The following is an 18,379-nucleotide window of genomic DNA, read 5'->3' as shown; positions in this document are numbered from 1 at the left end:
TGAGTGGAGAACTTCCTCCAGAGATAGGTTCATTGGTGAAGCTTCAGTATCTTAATTTAGGACGAAACAATCTAATTGGAAGTGTCCCTTCTTCTATTGGGAACTTATCATCTCTGGAGATGCTTCATCTTTCTGACAATCACCTAGGTCACTCTCTTCCTCAGACTCTAGGCCAACTGACCAAATTGACAGATCTTGGTTTGGGGAGCAATTATTTGTCAGGTGCCCTTCCGTCATCCCTATACAATTTATCCTCATTGATAGGAATTGATGTAGGACTTAACCGAATTAATGGAAGTCTTCCCATTACAATCGGCTTTGGTCTCCCCAACTTAGAATTTTTTAGCATTGCCGAGAACCAGTTTGTTGGATCAATCCCCCTATGGATCCCCAATAATGCCACAAATCTACAGTCACTTCAACTTGGAGGCAATAAATTCTCAGGGAATGTACCTTCTTTTAGAAGTTTGCGTAACCTTCAATTGTTGACCATTTACTCTAACCACCTTGGAAGCAAGGGATCTGGCGATTTGAGCTTCCTTTGCTCATTATCCAATATCTCTAGCCTAACCATCTTAAGTTTTTGTGATAATAGACTCGGTGGGCTGTTGCCGGATTGTATTGGTAATTTATCCATTACTATCACAATACTGATGATGGGCGATAATCCTATAACTGGCGAGATTCCTAGATCAATTGTCAATCTCGTGAACTTGGAAGCCTTAGGGATAGAGAACACCATTCTTTCAGGTGCTATCATGTTTAATGTGGGAAATCTTCAACATCTGATGTTTTTGATGCTCTCAAATAGCAATCTATCGGGAATGATTCCATCCTCTTTACAGAAGATGAAGAAATTGTCTTATTTATTTCTTGATGGGAATCACTTTCATGGCCATATTCCTTCACATCTAGATAAGTGTCAAAGTCTGATGTGGCTTGATCTTTCTAACAACAATCTCCGTGGTTCCATCTTCTTAGCAGTTAAAACTCTCATCTATTTGAACTTGTCTCACAACCATTTTAATGGGGCCCTTCCGACGGACATAGGACAAATTGACCATTTAGAGACTTTGGACATTTCAAGCAATATGTTCGGTGGTGAAATTCCGAGCACTCTAGGTTATTGTGTTGGATTGGTAAGATTAGAAATGAAGGATAACCACTTGGAAGGATCCATTCCTCAATCATTTAGCTTTTTAAGAAGCATTGAGATATTGGATCTTTCAAATAACAATCTATCAGGTGAGATTCCGAAGTGCTTCGAGGCATTTCCCTTCCTAGAAATTCTGGATTTATCCTATAATAATTTTGAAGGCATGTTACCAACTGAAGGAGTCTTCAAGAATGCAAGCGTCACTTTTGTTATCGGAAACAACAAAATCTGTGGAGGAATCCCGGAATTTCGGCTTCCTAAATGCATCTTTAGACACTCCAAGAGGGAAAGAGTTGTTCGTGAATTGAAACTCGTGCTGTCTATTACTTTTGGACTTCTAGGGGTGGTTCTTATTCTGGTTTGTGCATATGTATGTTGGTTGAAGAAGAAGAAAACAAAAGAACCAACTTCAAGTTCCATAGCTGATACTTGGAAAAACTTATCTTATGGAACTCTCCTTAAAGCGACCGATGGTTTTTCTTCAACTAATTTGATTGGTGTTGGCAGTTTTGGATCTGTTTACAAGGGGATGCTCCAAGAGAATGGGACCAATGTTGCTGTGAAGGTGCTTAATTTAACGCGTCATGGTGCTTTGAAGAGTAAAGCTGAGTGCGAGGCTTTGAAGAATATAAAACACCGAAATCTTTTGAAGGTATTGACAGTGTGCTCGGGTACTAATTATGCTGGGAATGACTTTAAGGCTTTGGTCTATGAGTTCATGGTCAATGGTAGCCTCCAAGAGTGGTTGCACCCGTCTCCAATGCCCGCTGATGCAAATGGGCCTTCAAAAAATTTGAGTCTCATCCAAAGGATAAAAATTTCCGTTGACATTGCTTTTGCATTGGATTATCTTCATAACCAATGCCACAATGCCATCGTTCATTGTGATCTAAAGCCAAGTAATGTCCTTTTAGATGCTGAGATGGTCGGACATATAGGTGACTTTGGATTGGCAAAAATCCTCCTTGAATCCACATCTTACACAAGCACAAATATAAGCTCAGCTGGTTTGAGAGGAACAATTGGTTATGCTGCTCCAGGTATGTGTCCTTGTGTCCCTCAAATGAAGAATTTGTTCATCGCAAAATTGGTGATGGCATCTTTTCACAAAACTTTAACTTCACAATGAGATTGTGCTCATTATTTTCTCATAACTCAACCATACGTGGTTCTTGATATGTGCAGAATATGGAATGGGTAGTGTGATTTCTATTGAAGGTGATGTCTATAGTTATGGCATACTCTTGTTAGAGATGTTCACAGGTCTCAGGCCCACAGCTGAGATATTCAAAGAAAATTTGAACCTACATAGTTTTGTTAAGGAAGCTTTGCCCGGACGAGTCCTAGAAATTACCGATCCCATTCTAGTTCGAGAGGTGGAGAGCCATGCAAGCGAAAGTAGAAAGAGCACGCTTCAGGATTGTCTGCTAATGGTCTACCGAATTGGGATCGCCTGCTCAGTTGGAGTCCCAGGAGAGCGAACGAGCATTACAGATGTAGCAGCTCAACTATGTTCAATTAGGGACAAGCTTTACGCAGCCGGCTTACAAGGAGAGGTAACACACTAAAGCAGTAAGTTTTCAAGTACCTTCGACAAATGCCAAACTGAACCACTTATGCAAAGACAGGCACGTGACTCCCCACAGTTTTTTATTCATGTCTAGATAAACTCAATTGTCTGGTGTTGTGAAGATGGAGCCATGGAGTTAACAGAGTCATCAAGCAGAACCAAAGTTGAGTTGGAAAAACATTGAAGTGGTCCAATGAATTATAGCATACGGGAACCTTAAGTTGACTCGAAGTCAATGACAATGTCTTCGTCCTCTTCGGGAGGTGGAGAGAGGTGGCAGGAGGGCTTCACCTCATATGCAAACGTGGGACGGATGCTTCTCTAATGTATTGTGGGGCATGTATTGTGGGGTAGATAAGTCGAGTTCTCATGTGGACAATGATTAGTTTAGATCATGAGGAACAAAGGTGTGTCTTAAAAATCCTTCTGAAAAGAAAGTTGGCGTGTAAGAAGTAGATATTAGGAATCAGGATGTCATCTATACTTACACTTGTTCCGTATATTTGGACAATTGAAAACAAAATGCTACATGCAAGCCTGTTTATGTCTCATAAAGCTATGTGAGCAAGTACATTTATCGTTTTCTTCATTTATGCCAGTTAAATAGCTTAATCTATTAATACGAGTAGATATCATGCTTGCACATCCCACACAAATATCAATGTCTATCGAAAAATGACTCAATGAGTTGTCCCGCATGTTTGCATGTACAATGCGAACTCAATTCCTACATTACCTAAATGCTCGACATGGGAGAGTAGATTACGTGATTCCATCACCTCGCCAACGGGAATGACTTCCAGAAATGTAGTTTCGAGGGAAACAGATATCACCCACACAAATAACTTAAAAGTAAAGATGGTAGTCACTGTCAAAGTCGGGACCACGCCTTTCACGAGGAAGAACAAAACATCATAATCAAATCCAACTAATGGAGAAAAATGAACAAATTTTCTCGCATTACCAGGAATTTTCAAGACATTTCTGTCCACTGCACGGACCAAAATATAGAAAGGTCAACTGATTGGGATCCTACTACTCACCGGCCTTAGACAAGAGGATGTAGGAAATGGCCACAATATCTAAATGATCATCGGCCATGATTTTCTTCTCATTTTAGTTTCTGGGAATCTTCATCTTAAAAAGCGTAGAGGTCATTATCCATGCATTTTGCAGAGCTCATGATAGAACTATAGCAACTTCAGACAATTTAAGCTCAGAGATCTGAAGATCTGAAGTTCCGAGTTGCTATCCTTGGATTTTTTGTACAACCCAAGCTTGTGGTTTCTTAGCTATGCATGTCACTATAGACAACGAATTTTCATCTTTATTTTCTACTTAAGTAGATAATTGTTGGCACATCACCCGCTAAAAGATGGTGAATCCCTAGGGTGGGATTCGTGCAGCTGCAACTACTTAATTACCTCTCTGTGCTTAGAAATCCTATTCTGTTAGTAGTATACGGATATCTATCTTCTTTCTTGTTTTTTCCTGTTCTTGATTTTCTTGCCCTTACCCTTTTTCAAAGAGGAGGTAGACAGGGATAAACCTAATGTGGTAGCCTTGTAATATGGGTTCACAAACTCGAGTCGTGTTGTGAATAAATCTTTCACTAGCTTGTGAAAGTCACGAAAAAAGGCACCTCGAGATCTCCACAATGAGAATATAAAAATATAGTAATGGAGAAGAAAATTCGTGAACATAATTTAGAATTCATCGTTCTTAATATGGAACAATAATGGTTTAGAGGTCATGTGCTTCTCCTCTATTGTTTTCTCTATTACTAGCTCAATGAAATTGTCTCTCACCCCTAAGATTCAACAAATACTCTTTATGTGGGAATATTTGTGTACTAAGATTAGAGAAGAGACTTGAGTACTATTTATGAAGTTTTAAGTCACACCCACAGAACCTCTCATCACAAGTCATGCTTTACTTGGCCCACATTAACTAACTGCATATTAGATTAATTAACAATTTTTATATGTCACATTGTTAAAGAAATCCTTTAAAATGATAAATTTCAACCATCATATATAGGAGCAGTTTGGCCACGTTTTAGAGAGTTGGTTGTTACTCAATAATGATATCTCTCTTATCCAAATTTTCACTTAATTTTTGAATTTAATCACAAATATCAATTAAAAAAAGGAATAAAATTTAGCTGTTTCAAAATCAGTTGATAAAATGATCCTCCGTCAGAATGGCTATCGAGAAAAGAGAGAATACGTAATTACGTACTATAACGGTAACTTTCCCAATTCATGGCACCATTGCCGCGCGATGTGAGGAGTGCTTGCAACTTCACCGACGAGGCAGTTGTTCTCTTTTTCTCTTTTTGTTGAATTTTTATTTTTATATCTTTTAATATTTTTTATCTTTTCTCCTTACAAATTTTCAACTTTTTTACTTGATGTGGCGTTTGGGGCGCTACATACGGGTTACGTGCCTAAAAGAATGAAAAAAAAAAAAAAAAAGACACAACAACGTTTTCTATTTACCAAATTAAAGGAAGTTAACTAAGCACTTGATTGCATAAATTTAATAAATCTTAAAATTATTCGAAAGTTTTAGAAATCAGTTCAGCTTTTACTATAGCTATAGAACTTTCAATATAGGTATTAAAAAAATGAATTAATATCATGAAGAATTACATTTATAATAAATTTATCTTAAATTAATATTTCCATCACCAAAAATCCTAAACGGTGCTATGATGAATTGGCCCTCTATTGGCTTTGGATAAATTAGATTTTTTTTTTTGATAACTTAGGGAATTCCGTAGTAACGACAAGGAAAGAAATCTTGATGAGCGGTTGTAGAGACCCACCACTACGATTTCAGATTCGGATAAATTAGATTAATACTATAAAAATCCAAAATTAATATACTATAATAAACGAGAGGAAAAATCTCAAAGCGGTCACGTTTAATTGTCCGGCGTTATGCAATTGAGTAATTTGACAACAAAATTTAACGAAAATTAATGAATTATAAATTTATTATAAGTATATTAATTTGAGTTTTAATGGTCACAAAATTTAGTTTAGAGCAAATTCATGAAGTATATTAATTTGAAGTTTTTCGTAATAATAATAATAATAATAATAATAATAATAAAAAACAGAATTCTAAAGGGACACGTCGGAACACGACATCGGCCTAAACCACCGTTTTATTACAGGATTGCCAAAAACCCTAAACCCTGGTCCTTACCCGCCCCGAACTCGCGAAGTTCCCAACTTCAAATCCTTCGGCCACCACCACCGTCACCTCCTCCGTCGCGGGAACGATGGGGATATTCGAGCCGTACAGAGCGGTCGGATACATCACCACCGGCGTCCCTTCTCCGTCCAGCGCCTCGGCACCGAGACCTTCGTCACCGTCAGCGTCGGCAAGGCTTTCCAAGTGTACAACGTAAGACAGACGACCCTTCTTCTTCTCCTTTGCGCGACGTCCGCACTTCGTGTTTCGATTAAGTGTTGCCCCCGTCGATTTTGATTCCTTTTCTCCCTCTCTTCTCTGCTTTTGGTGCTTGCAGTGCGCGAAGCTGAGCTTGGTGCTTGTTGGTGAGTATCTCCTTCCTCTGATTAACGCCCCGGGGGGGGCGTGGATCATGGGTTTTCCGAACCGAGAGTGTGCTTGGGTTGACCTCTCTGCCCCTCCGTTTCGATTCATTTCGTTTGTGTTGCAAAAGCTGTCATCTTTTTTGCCCTTGGGTCAGGTACATTGGGAAATGGCATGGGCATGGCGATTTTGGGCTGCTTCAATGCCTTTTACATTTTTGATTTGGGGGTTTTCGAGTTGTTTTTATGTTGGCAGTCGCAATCTCTCTATTTTTATTTTTGAAGGAAAAAGCTAATTAGCAGTGCCCATGTGAGAAGTATAACTGCCCTTTCTAATGCTCTCGTGTTGAATTTTCTGTAATGACAGTCTCATGGGCTGGGTTGTCCATAATGTGCTTGGTCATGCTGTTTAATGGGGTTTTCTCCCTTGAGTAAATAGGGGAATCCCATTACTTGTTGCTTTTCATTTTCTGGCAATTTCTTTAGTTAAGTAACGATTAGATGCGCCTTTTTTCTGAAGGTCCCCAATTGCCAAAGAAAATACGGGCCCTCGCATCGTACCGTGAATACACTTTTGCTGCTTATGGAAGTGACATTGGCGTATTCAAGCGTGCTCACCAGGTTTGTTACTGAATGGCTTGTTAGAAGAAAGTCACTAATAATAGATAATTCATGGTGCTCTCCTGCATTGCAATGGGATGTTAGGTTAGGGCAACCTTTTTCATTTTCCTTCCAAAATTATAATTCAATTTAATCGGTACAGGTTGTGTACATACAAAGGTTATGATAGATGTGACAAAATCATTAACATGAACAGTGAAGGAGCTTAACTGTGTAGATTTGTGGCCAAACAAATGAAAGGATCTCAACTTTCATTTAGCAAGGAATGGTCGTGAATTGTGATATAAGACATGTTATGACCAAAACTCTCTTGCAAAGTGCTTTGCCTTGGTACATTGCTGGAAGATGTTTATCGATTGGGGTCGTTTGGTAGGTTGTCTAGCTAGTGGAACTCATATGTTTCCAATTTATTAGTGTGTCTTGTTTGTTGACAAGTTATCAACGGTGATGAGATATTAGATTGTTGGTTCTGATTTTCTTAGTGTGCCCATGGCACATGAACTTTGGAGTACTATTGATGGTACTGCTTGTGAACTGTAGTGCTGGTTAGGGTGGTAGTACCGTTATGAATAAGAAAATTTACATTCATGGACAAAATCAAGTTTGAAGGGGAAAAACCAATGGGCCTTTGGTGGCCATTATTTTGTTGCAGCTTTGTGTATGTAGCAGTGGCTATGAGAGTGTGATCATCTGATGGTTCATTAGTGTAGTAAAATTTGTTGATTTTCTACTTTGTTAGCAGTAGGTGTTGATGGAAGACGATATCTTTTAAACTTCCTAGCCTTCAGAATTGATCAAATCTGACCTTCTTTTGCTGGAATGGATGCACTTATTTGATATACTCTGCATCTTAGTCACCTTATGCCATTAATTTTCTGTTCAGATATAGCCTTGGAGATTCTCTTTTGAGTTTGTTGGTCCTGATTTTGTGCTCATGGTTGCATATGGCTTTTTGGTAGGCATATAATTCTATCTAGTGGTGCTGCGTTCTTGTGTATTTCCAGGGGCATATGCCTCCATCAATGCCATATCCAATGCTGTTAGGTGTTCCTAGGGCACATACACTCCCTAATGCCTGAGGCGCTAGCCATCAAACCAGACGCTAGGATGTTTGCTAGTGTTTATCTTTGAAGGCTCTTTGTTATATTCTATTTTATCCTGCTGCACCTGAAGCATTTTAAATTTGTTTGTCAGCTCTGTTTACCTGCTCGATATCATTTTCTTAGAAGGCCTTAGAGTCAATGTCCCACCCTGGTATTTTGAGTCCAAACAGGTTTCAATGTCTGTGTCAAAAGAGATTTCACGGTTGCACTATCTTTACGCTAGGCTTATGCAATTATTTATTTGAATGGGATAGGACTAGCAATATATAGATATATTTGGTCAATCAACATGTCAATAACTTGTATATCAGATCCTATGCGTGTACTTAAATGGTCCGGTGGAGACAATATGAAGACACATTGATGGTTAATGCTGGCTAGAATTTATATCTCTGTTTGAAGCAGATTAGTAATAGTAGAATATGATGTTTGGCTTATCCAAAAAATAAAGAGAAATACAATTTTGAACTATTAATTAAAATATTGGTAGGCGGTGAGGAGATTGGGACCTAAGTGCACATGCCTGAACTGCTGTGTTTTTCTTTAATGATGTGCAGGAACATTTTGTCTATCTAATTTTATGCTTTAATTACAGTTAGCAACTTGGAGCGGGCATACTGCTAAGGTTTGTTTGCTGCTGCTGTTTGGAGAGCACATATTGAGTGTAGATGTTGATGGCAATGCATACATATGGGCGTTCAAAGGAATGAATGACAACCTTTCCCCAGTGGGACACATCTTGTTGGATAGCAATTTTACTCCTAGCTGTATAATGCATCCAGACACTTACTTAAATAAGGTAACTATCATCTTTGCCCCAAGAACTTTTCAGTTCTTAATTGATATGGATTGGTGGTTGAACATGCACGTACTTGCCGGAGAAATAAGATTCCCAAATGAAATGGCTACAATGTTCAAAGATGGCTTTTTCTTGTCCTTTTCCTTTGTCATGCACTAGTAAATAATTTGGAAAGTTTTCTCCATTTTTTTCATAAAAGATTTGAGAAAAGTCATGGATAAACTGAAAAACAGAGCAACAATAGATGCAAACTGTGAAGTTACTTATTGTTTGCTTTGCTTTTATACCAAGCATTTAATTCTTGGTATCAAATATTGATGGAAAAGTTGAAATTATCCACCATGAAAATGAGTAGATGTCTAATTATCTGTGCTAGTTGGCCATAATCTTGATATAGTACAATCCTTTTATCATTTACTTAAGACTGTAAAACTTTACTGTATTTAAAGATAATAGAGCATCTGTAATTAGCTCTTGATAACAAGATCCAGCCAAAGGTCACTAACTTTCAGATGTGTTATTTGAAAAAATTAAGCTGTGAAGGGGAAGAGGTATCCAGGGTCCAATCCTGAAGGGCTATGGACTATTCTGGTTAAAAAATTTTCGCACATTTTACCTTAGCTGTATTAACTAATTTCTGTAGCATAGTTTGTTAAGAGGAGTTTATGACGTTGAAAGTAGCATGGTCCACATGTCAGCATCTCAACTTTTGAACATGACTAGTATGTCTAGATCTGGGAATGTGAAAATGACGAACAAGTAAGCAGAAAAGAGTGTAGTACAAATGAAGGATGGGTAGAGAACATTTACTACCGCAGAAATTCGGGGAAATAAAATGTGCCAAGCATAGTTATTAAAGTCGATATACAAGTTAGGACTTTGAGTTAATTGAATGATCAGATCCCAAGATCTGATAGGCATTCTTAAAATCTAGAAATACCGACAGTGGGATGCTTGACTTGAATACTTGCATGGAATCAACTGATTATTTGTTTGTCATATTTAAATAAGTGTTGCTATAAAGTTCTTATCATTCTTCAATCTATATACTTGCGTGCAACCCACTAGTTATTTCTTTGTTGAGTTCAAAACTTCAAAGAAGTCTTACATTAAATACCTATATGATCTCTATCTCTGATTATAAAATCTTTTTGTCTAATCCAAAACTCAAAGGAAGTCTGAGTATGTAATTTTGTACTATTAAATGATAGAATGGATATGATCATAGCATCCTATGATACTTGTCAATTTGGATTGTGACCCTCTAAAGATTGTAAATGAATACCATACTTAAGATCTGGATTGTTACTTAACTTTCGAACTGTAGGGTGGTAAGATCCTAAGATCCTTACTGGATTTTAATGACAATTTCCACTAGTGCAAGCGTGCTGCCTGCGAGAGTGCTAAACCTATTTGTTTGTAAGGTAAGCTAAAGCTGCATGGTAATTTAGCAAAATAAACGGCTATTAGAAATTATGAATGCTTAACAGCTACGTTAACAGTTTCAATGTGTCTCTGGACTAAACTAAGAAAGCTTGTAAACAGGTTATTCTGGGAAGCCAGGAAGGGCCTCTGCAGCTTTGGAACATAAGCACTAAGACAAAGCTCTATGAGTTCAAGGGATGGAATTCCTCTGTTAGCAGTTGTGTTTCATCACCTGCTTTAGATGTTGTTGCAGTTGGCTGTGCTGATGGCAAGATTCACGTTCACAATATTCGCTATGATGAAGAATTGGTTACATTTTCTCATTCGATGAGAGGTTCTGTGACCGCCTTATCTTTCAGCACAGGTATCATTCATGTTGTTTCTTTGTCTTCATCAAGTACTAAAATATATTCTGCTATAAATCTGGATGTCTTCCGAATTCAAGGGTGCTTCTACACTGGCCACGCTTTATTTTGTCTCCAGAAACTCTTCAATATTGATTATTTAACCTCCTGAGGCCTTTATATGTTAAAAGGAATTCATTAGTGGATTTGGCAATTTGTGTGCTTACATCTATATTCTTCCTTTAGATGGGCAGCCTCTTCTAGCTTCTGGTAGTTCATCTGGTGTTGTCAGCATATGGAATCTCGATAAAAGAAGGCTCCAGTCAGTCATAAGAGATGCTCATGACGGTTCTATAATTTCTCTCCACTTCTTTGCTAATGAGCCTGTGCTAATGAGTTCATCTGCAGATAACTCAATTAAGGTAAGTTTCACAGAGTAGTTTCCATGACCATTCATTGAAAATTTTTGTTGTCTAGTTAAATGAACCCAGCAATGTTGGATGATTAATATGACTTCTAAATCTCTTTATTGATCTAAAATTGTACTTGGGTGTGGCCTGTTTTGGCTCCCCTCTTGCAAGTAAATTTCCTCCCTATATTCAGTTATGCTTGAGTTTCATGCGGGACAGATAAATATCAGTAGTTATCAAATCTCTTTTTCGTCTCATGTAGCAAAAGAATTTAGAACTGATATTTCTCAATAATATACGATCTGGAAAGAAGTGGTACACATCAGTTTGCAAATGCAGTCTGCTGATAGCTAGTTTATTTTCCTGAAAGGTCTTTGTTTGTTTGTTTAATTGCACCAAACCATCTAAGATCAGCCTAGGAAACTATGGAAAATGATTTGGCAATCTTGTCTTTGTTTAGGATAACTCTGACCTTGTGTGTTTTATTGCAATTAGCCTTATAGGGTCGGTCAATAGATAGCAACTTTGAAAATCATTCGGCCTTCTTCTTTGACTGTGGAGGGCTGCTCTAGCTCTTTTTGATTAATAAATGCTGCAAAAGTGGCATAATCTTTTACACCTTTCACTGGTGATAATCTTTAAAAAATGTAACAGAACCTAGTTTTTCTCTGGATAATGGGGTTGAATTTTATATCAAGTTGTTTTATCCTGAAATTAGTTCTGAATTCTCTCTGTACAATAAATCACTATGTTTGATATAGATGTGGATTTTCGACACAAGTGATGGAGATCCTCGTCTATTACGCTTTCGAAGTGGTCATAGTGCTCCTCCACTCTGCATAAGGTAATAATTTTCTTTCTTTCTTTATTTGTTTAGGGTTTACTTTAGAAGAAGTATAGTATTTTTGTGCATTATTGTAGCATTTCATTTTTTCCAGATCAGAAGTACGAAGAATGATATGCCTGCAAATATGTATTGTGTGGAGTTTGTCTGGTCCTAGAATCATAAATCACGATATACATCTGCAGGTTCTATGCTAATGGTAGGCATATACTATCAGCTGGTCAGGATCGTGCCTTCCGGCTTTTCTCAGTTGTCCAGGTCTGTGTCAAGGATACCTCACTCTATTTTTGTGTTAAGGATACTTTAACATGGTTTTATGTGTTTGCTTTCCTCCGTAATGAATGCATTTTTTAAGCCTTGAATGAATTGTGATTATGATCTCCATTGATGGATTTAGTTTCAATTTTTTCTCTTTTATGTTTATTTGGAACTAAAAGCACTTTTAACTTATGTTTGAATTTCTAGAAAATAGTTTTTGGAATGCTCTGTCAGCTGTCATCCATTTCCTTATCCATCCCTTATGTCTTCTTCTATTGCTATAATGAAAGATGCTCAAGAACTTAAAAAACAACCATGATTTTTATAGAGGTAAGTTCTTTTTTGCAGTTGTCTGACTCAAAAGGCCGTGATGGTAAAATTTCCATAATTTCGTGCAGACTTATTGAATATTAAGTGCATCTTCTTTCCATGCATAATATAGATCTTGGCTTGCTTTTGAGAATCTGTGCTTTCAGGATGTACAAAGCCAATAAATAGTTTAGTGATGAATGAAGAGAGCTTTAAATTTATCAACAAATTCCTTTTTGAAAGCACAGAGATGCTAATCCATAGATAAACTAAGCAAAACTGCAAGTCTTTTTTATGTTGGTTGAACTTATAAGTCATAATGATTGCTGAATAAGCTTGTGGCTTAGAAACGTAGTCTTTTGTGATTGAGAACTCTATTTTTCACTTCTGTTACCCCTATCAGTAACATAGAGAAAGCATTGAAGTCGAGAGAATTTTTCCCTTTACATTAGCTCCACCAGGTGCATATTTTGCCCACCCATTCTGTTGTAAGCTATTTGGTGCCTGCAAGTGCCCACAACATTCCTTTCTCCTTTTAAGCTATGCTGCAGTAAATGCAGTATTGATGCTAGATTCTCAAACAACGTCAATCTTGTCCACTCTAGCCAAATTGTTTGATATCCTTGGAGATTGCATGACCTTTATACGAGTCAAATCGACAGACGTTCTATGAGGCAAATTAGACTTAAGCAAGCTTCACCGTGGAAACCAGTGCTTGTTGTAGGGCACTTATGTTTCGAATTTGAAAATTAGTGAAGTGTAGAAGTTCTTGACATCGCATCACGGGAAATTATAATGTTAAAACTTTTCTTTTTACATTTTCAAAGCACATAAAGGTAGCTAACCAGTGCGCTAAAGGCACTTGTATGCATTCTCCTTAAAAAATTTCTTCTGTTTTTCTCTTGGATGTAATCATTTTTATTACTCTCAGGGTGGACTTCTCTTGTTTACTTAAATTGACAAAAATTGTCTTCTACATAATCCAAATTTCACCTTAGAAACAAACCAACCCATAAATCCATAATTGTGGCGATATAAGACAAGTTTCTCTGATGATTGCAGTTTGTCCAGAATTGTTGAAACCTTATTTAGTTCTCTAAGTCCTAAATAACCTGAGTTCATTTAAGTAGAATATAGAATGGTTGCTCTGAATATTAAATTTCTATAGCTGATAGTATGGTGTGGATTTTTCCCTTTCTTTTCCTCATATGTTGTTTGGTGTTCGTTTCCATTGCAAGAGCAGGATCAGCAAAGTCGAGAGCTATCTCAACGTCATGTGTCCAAGCGAGCAAAAAAATTGAAGTTAAAGGTATTGTCTACATTGACAGTCATGTCATCATATGTTTGTTTTATATGTTTGAAGTTCAAGGAACAACCATGTTCCAAATTCCCTGTCATGTGTGATGTGTCGCTTCCCTTTCTGGAAGGACAAAAGTACTTTATATACTGAGCAAATCAATCACTTCATTATTAAGCGTGTCTCACTTGCTTGGAGAGTATCTGCCTTCCCTGTTTGAATTTTGATAAAAATTCCTAGCTTAACTGCTTTGATATACCACGTCTATTACATGTGGTAAATCTGATGTGTATGATGCTTATCTGGAAGGATAGTCCCAGCTCATTGAGCTAGCCTTCTTGTGCTCTAAATATCAGGAGAGTACATGTCGTCTATCATATAAAATTTAATATTGTTTTGTGGTCACCTGGTTTGTACTGCTGTCAATCAGCCCTCACCTACGTTTATTTGTGAGTTGGTTGTAAGAGCATCCAATCTCACTTTGTACAGCTGTTGTCTAAGACAATATAATTTCTAAAGCATGCTCTCTCTCTCTCTCTCTCTCTCTCCTCTAGTGCGGGTTGCTCTAAGTTGTCAGAGTAGGATTCCGGCCCGAAAAGGTGTGGGTTCAAATCCCACTGTTCACAAACTCCCTCCTTGCTTCTTCTTCTTCTTCTTCCATTCCTCGCCTCCTTTAATCTCTTACCTCCTATACCCTCTTCCTGCCCTATGCTCAGATATTTTCAATTGGTTTCCCCACACAGCGTTTTAGATCATGAGAGGTAGTTTCAGAAAATAAAACAAAGAATTTATCTCACGTGTCCGGAGTGTCATTTATCCTGTTGCATCTTTGATCATTGTAATCGACAAGTTAACCATCTCCTGATTTTTTCTTTTCCAGAAACAAGCTGTTGGAGAAAAGCTGTAAAACGGAAAATGAACTTATTATTATGTATTCTGTTTTTGACAAGCAGAAAGTAGTTTCAAAGCTTGTTCCTAGCAAGGAGTGTGGTTGAACATGATTTGATTTTTTCAATTGTTGGCAATCTTTATGTCATAAGTGCGCCTTTGCTGGGCCGGGCCCTTATTTGTGGTTGACAGCTGGACTTGTTCCCTTTGGGAGTTTGCTCTTAATAATCCTTTTTATTCTTCATATAATGTGTAAAGATCAGCTTGAGTTTGTGGTACTTTTACGGTCATGTTCCTGTTTCATCATTCTTAACTCCCCCGTTTTGAATTCTATCTGTCTCCGTGCTAAAACAATATTAAGCTTATTCCGAGCACTCTTGACAGTATTCTCATTATCACTTGAACTTTGTCTACATGCTCAGTTGAAAACAAATTTTCCATGAATTTTGAAGTACTTTAAGTGCCATTCTAATTCATATTTATGTTTTGTCTTTCTTAAATGTTGATATCTTTCGTTGGCTTACATTGCAGGAAGAAGAGATAAAGCTGAAGCCTGTTATAGCATTTGATGTTGGTAAGGATTTTGTGCTAGTAACTTGCACACACTTTAGAATCAACACTGAATGAGCAATTCATAATAATTGGTTTGATACTTGATCTATCCATCCTAGCATTTTATTCCAGGTTGAAATATGGTCACTTCTAAAACATTATTCTATCATGTGTCTTTCAATGTGAATTTGAGGGGGGAAAACCTTTTCTGATGTGGATTTGTTCATCCTCTAAGCAATAATGTAGCACTCTGAAGTTTGCAATGGAAACAAACATGGGGCAGATTTCTAAAATGTGGCAGAGAAGATGCAGAAAATTAGAAGAGGAATCTGTCTTATTTGAGATTCAGTAATTGTAACTATTACTTAATTACAGGTCGCTCTTAAAATTTAATGTCTGTCAACCATAGGTTTTTTTTTTTTTTTTTTTTGTGGTCAAACATAGTCAACTTGTTTGGATGAGCATGAGATCACAGAGATGTACACTAAATGTGTCAAGCACATCTTCTATGAGCTGTTCATATATTGTGTATTGATTTCTGCCCCTGCACATTACGCTTGGATTTCAGCTGAAATTAGGGAGCGGGACTGGTGCAACGTAGTGACAAGTCATATGGATACCCCGCAGGCATATGTGTGGAGACTTCAAAATTTTGTCATAGGGGAGCATATTCTGAGACCATGCCCCGACAAGCCCACACCTGTTAAGGTATAAGTTCTGATTTTTTACATGGTACAGCTTCAGCATTATATGAAACATTCAACTCCTTAGCCTGAGGTATTATCCACTGGGTAAAAATACTTGATGTAGAAGCTGTAATAGTTTAGGGAAAACTATGCTTTTCAAACCTGAGTTCACAGTATATGTTTTACGAACCTGAATTTGCAAAAATTTGTTTTTCCTTCTTGAAATAGATATTGTTTTTAATGAGTCTAGCTATTAAACTATGCTTCTCACTTCAATTGTGCATTCTTGATAGTTGATGATGTCTATATATTAGAGAGATAGAGAGAAATATAAGATATGATAGTGTAAAAGAGAATAGGTGAGCATAGCCTTGTGATTTATTCTTTCATTTGGCTTTGGATGTGTTGTTCCAACTTCGGATAGTCTGGCAATGTTTTCCTTCAACTTTTTTTTCCCTTCTCTATCTTTCTTTCTTCATACAGTTCTGATGTTGAATTTTTTTTTTTTTTTTTTGGTAAGATCTGATGTTGAATTTTTATTTTAATAAAATCTATTATTAACTATTAAAAAGGGAGTAGGTGCACAGAGCTATTGAGCAAGTGCAATACGCTAGGGTGACCAAAAGATTCCACTCAGCAGATTGATTTATATGGTTTTAAGAACATCTTTAGACATCTGCAGTCATGGTGCTGAACAATGGAAGCAAAGTGTTAGTGCGTAAATTGGAGAACAAAAAATGTGATTCATTAAACATGGAATGCAAATTGTTAGTTACTATACTATATTTGTAAAATTCCCATATTTCTATGATTGCTACTCATTTGGCAAGTATATCTCAAAGTTGCATTTGACAAGCATTTTTTTTTTTGACAGGCTTGCACGATTAGTGCATGTGGAAATTTTGCCATTTTGGGAACAGCAGGTGGTTGGATTGAGCGATTCAACCTTCAATCAGGAATTAGTCGAGGAAGTTACATAGACCAGTTGAAGGAACAAACAGTGCTCATGATGGTGAAGTGGTTGGAGTGGCTTGTGATGCCACAAATACTCTCATGATAAGTGCCGGTTATGCTGGGGACATCAAGGTCTGTAAATTTGTCTTAACATATCTTGCTTCACTTACTAAATCTTCAATTGTTTGTTTCTTGTTTGCGTTTGACAGGAAAAGAGTCCAGCCTGTTATTTGTGACCTCTTTTATTTACCAACTTTATCCTGATGCATATTCAAGTGCTTCTTGTTGCAATCAAAATTTTCTCTTTTCATAACGTACTTTACTGCTCACTAGAATTTGTTTTCGGATTGTTGATTTACACTTCAACAAGAGAGAGATGCAACATTGTCATTTCTTCTGAAACTTAAATGATTTTCAATGTTAGAATCTTGACCAGAAAACAAAAGCCTCACTACTTGTTCATGGAACTGTTAATCCTTTGGGAAATTATCTAGTTTAGGTTTCCTTGTTATAGCTCATGTAAAAATGTGCAAGCCATCTTTTAATATAATGCATACGATTTAGCTTTTCTACCTTCTTCCTGGTTCTTTAGTAAGTGAAGATCTACCTGTGTGCATGTAGGAGACGATATCTACTGGCATGCATGTAGTAAGCAAAGTTCTTCTGACATGCATGCACACATGACTGGACAGCAAGGTTAAATTCGCTAGTCTCCAAATATGATCGTATGTTTAAAAAAGTATAATGATGGTGGTTTTGTTGGGTTGTTATGTTGCTGGTCTAGCAACTCCATCTAATATCTGCTTTTTTTTTTCCCTTCCCACACGCCTTCCATGATGATAAGGGGAATCATATCATTCTAGATGATGGATTGTATTCAACTATAATATGAAGACCCAATTATACATGAGAGTCCTGCCTTGGAAAGTGGAGCCAATAGTACAAGGATTTTAAAACTCATGTAAATATGCAAGAGTACTCAAAAAGTAAACTTGCTGGATCTATTAAATTGTAACTTGTTCTTATCCTATGCTTTTGCATCACTTCTAAAAACATGTTTCATTTGGAACTGAGGAATGTTGTTGATTGACAAAACCTTTTCATTGATCAACTTTTGTCAATGATGAAAAATGAGGAAATCTTACTTTCAGGTATCCTGATGCTCTTACTCTCTTTTGGTCTGTAGTTAGGATGGTGCTATAGTTAGCTTTTTATACTTTTACAAAATGCTCTGAATAATCCTTTTATAATTAAAAAGGATGTGTATGGCACCTCAATAGTGGATAAGGCTTAGTTGATGTGCTGGAGATCTTTCTGATATTAGCTTCAATAAAATGTCATCCTGATTCCTGGATTTATTTGTCATGCAGGTCTGGGATTTCAAGGGACGTGAATTGAAATCTAGATGGGAAAGTGGTTCTTCTTTGGTAAAAATATCTTACCATCGTCTGAATGGTAATTAATGCCCTGAGCACTGCCCCATCCTCTCCCCTTTTCTTTCACTGTTGGTGCTTCATCGTGTATGCTCAAATACTCACGCTATACACATGCATGTATCATTATGGTTGCACTAGCATAAGTTTAAGCTATATTTATA

General features: G+C 37.2%; 2 protein-coding genes across 2 annotated transcripts; both read left to right on the top strand.

Annotated features, from left to right (window-relative positions):
- The first annotated feature begins 656 nt into the window (after window positions 1–656).
- On the top strand, window positions 657–2,724 carry LOC104439562 (probable LRR receptor-like serine/threonine-protein kinase At3g47570). The gene is made up of 2 exons (XM_039309568.1): window positions 657–2,196; window positions 2,342–2,724. The coding sequence occupies exons 1-2, from the start codon at window positions 657–659 to the stop codon at window positions 2,722–2,724; spliced, it is 1,923 nt and encodes a 640-aa protein (XP_039165502.1).
- Window positions 2,725–5,952: 3,228 nt separating this feature from the next.
- Window positions 5,953–18,245, top strand: LOC120291822 (WD repeat-containing protein 36-like). Its single transcript, XM_039309567.1, is given in 15 exon segments — window positions 5,953–6,064; window positions 6,067–6,143; window positions 6,268–6,295; window positions 6,813–6,913; window positions 8,612–8,815; window positions 10,361–10,604; window positions 10,831–11,006; window positions 11,756–11,838; window positions 12,024–12,096; window positions 13,649–13,714; window positions 15,122–15,164; window positions 15,711–15,850; window positions 16,703–16,811; window positions 16,814–16,914; window positions 18,153–18,245. Coding segments are annotated over 15 exon segments (1,584 nt in total). The 5' UTR covers window positions 5,953–6,018.
- Window positions 18,246–18,379: the final 134 nt, after the last annotated feature.

Source organism: Eucalyptus grandis, chromosome 3, assembly GCF_016545825.1.
Source record: "Eucalyptus grandis isolate ANBG69807.140 chromosome 3, ASM1654582v1, whole genome shotgun sequence".
Classification (NCBI taxonomy): Eukaryota; Viridiplantae; Streptophyta; class Magnoliopsida; order Myrtales; family Myrtaceae; genus Eucalyptus; species Eucalyptus grandis.
The sequence above is the reverse complement of the archived record's forward strand: the minus strand, read 5'-3'. Positions and strand labels throughout refer to the sequence as shown.

Bases quoted from the DNA above. Each gene is read 5' to 3' on its own strand.
- LOC104439562 (XM_039309568.1), top strand. From the start codon at position 657: ATGGGCGATAATCCTATAACTGGCGAGATTCCTAGATCAATTGTCAAT. The intron at 2,197-2,341 runs GTATGTGTCCTT...TGATATGTGCAG, and splicing joins AATTGGTTATGCTGCTCCAG to AATATGGAATGGGTAGTGTG.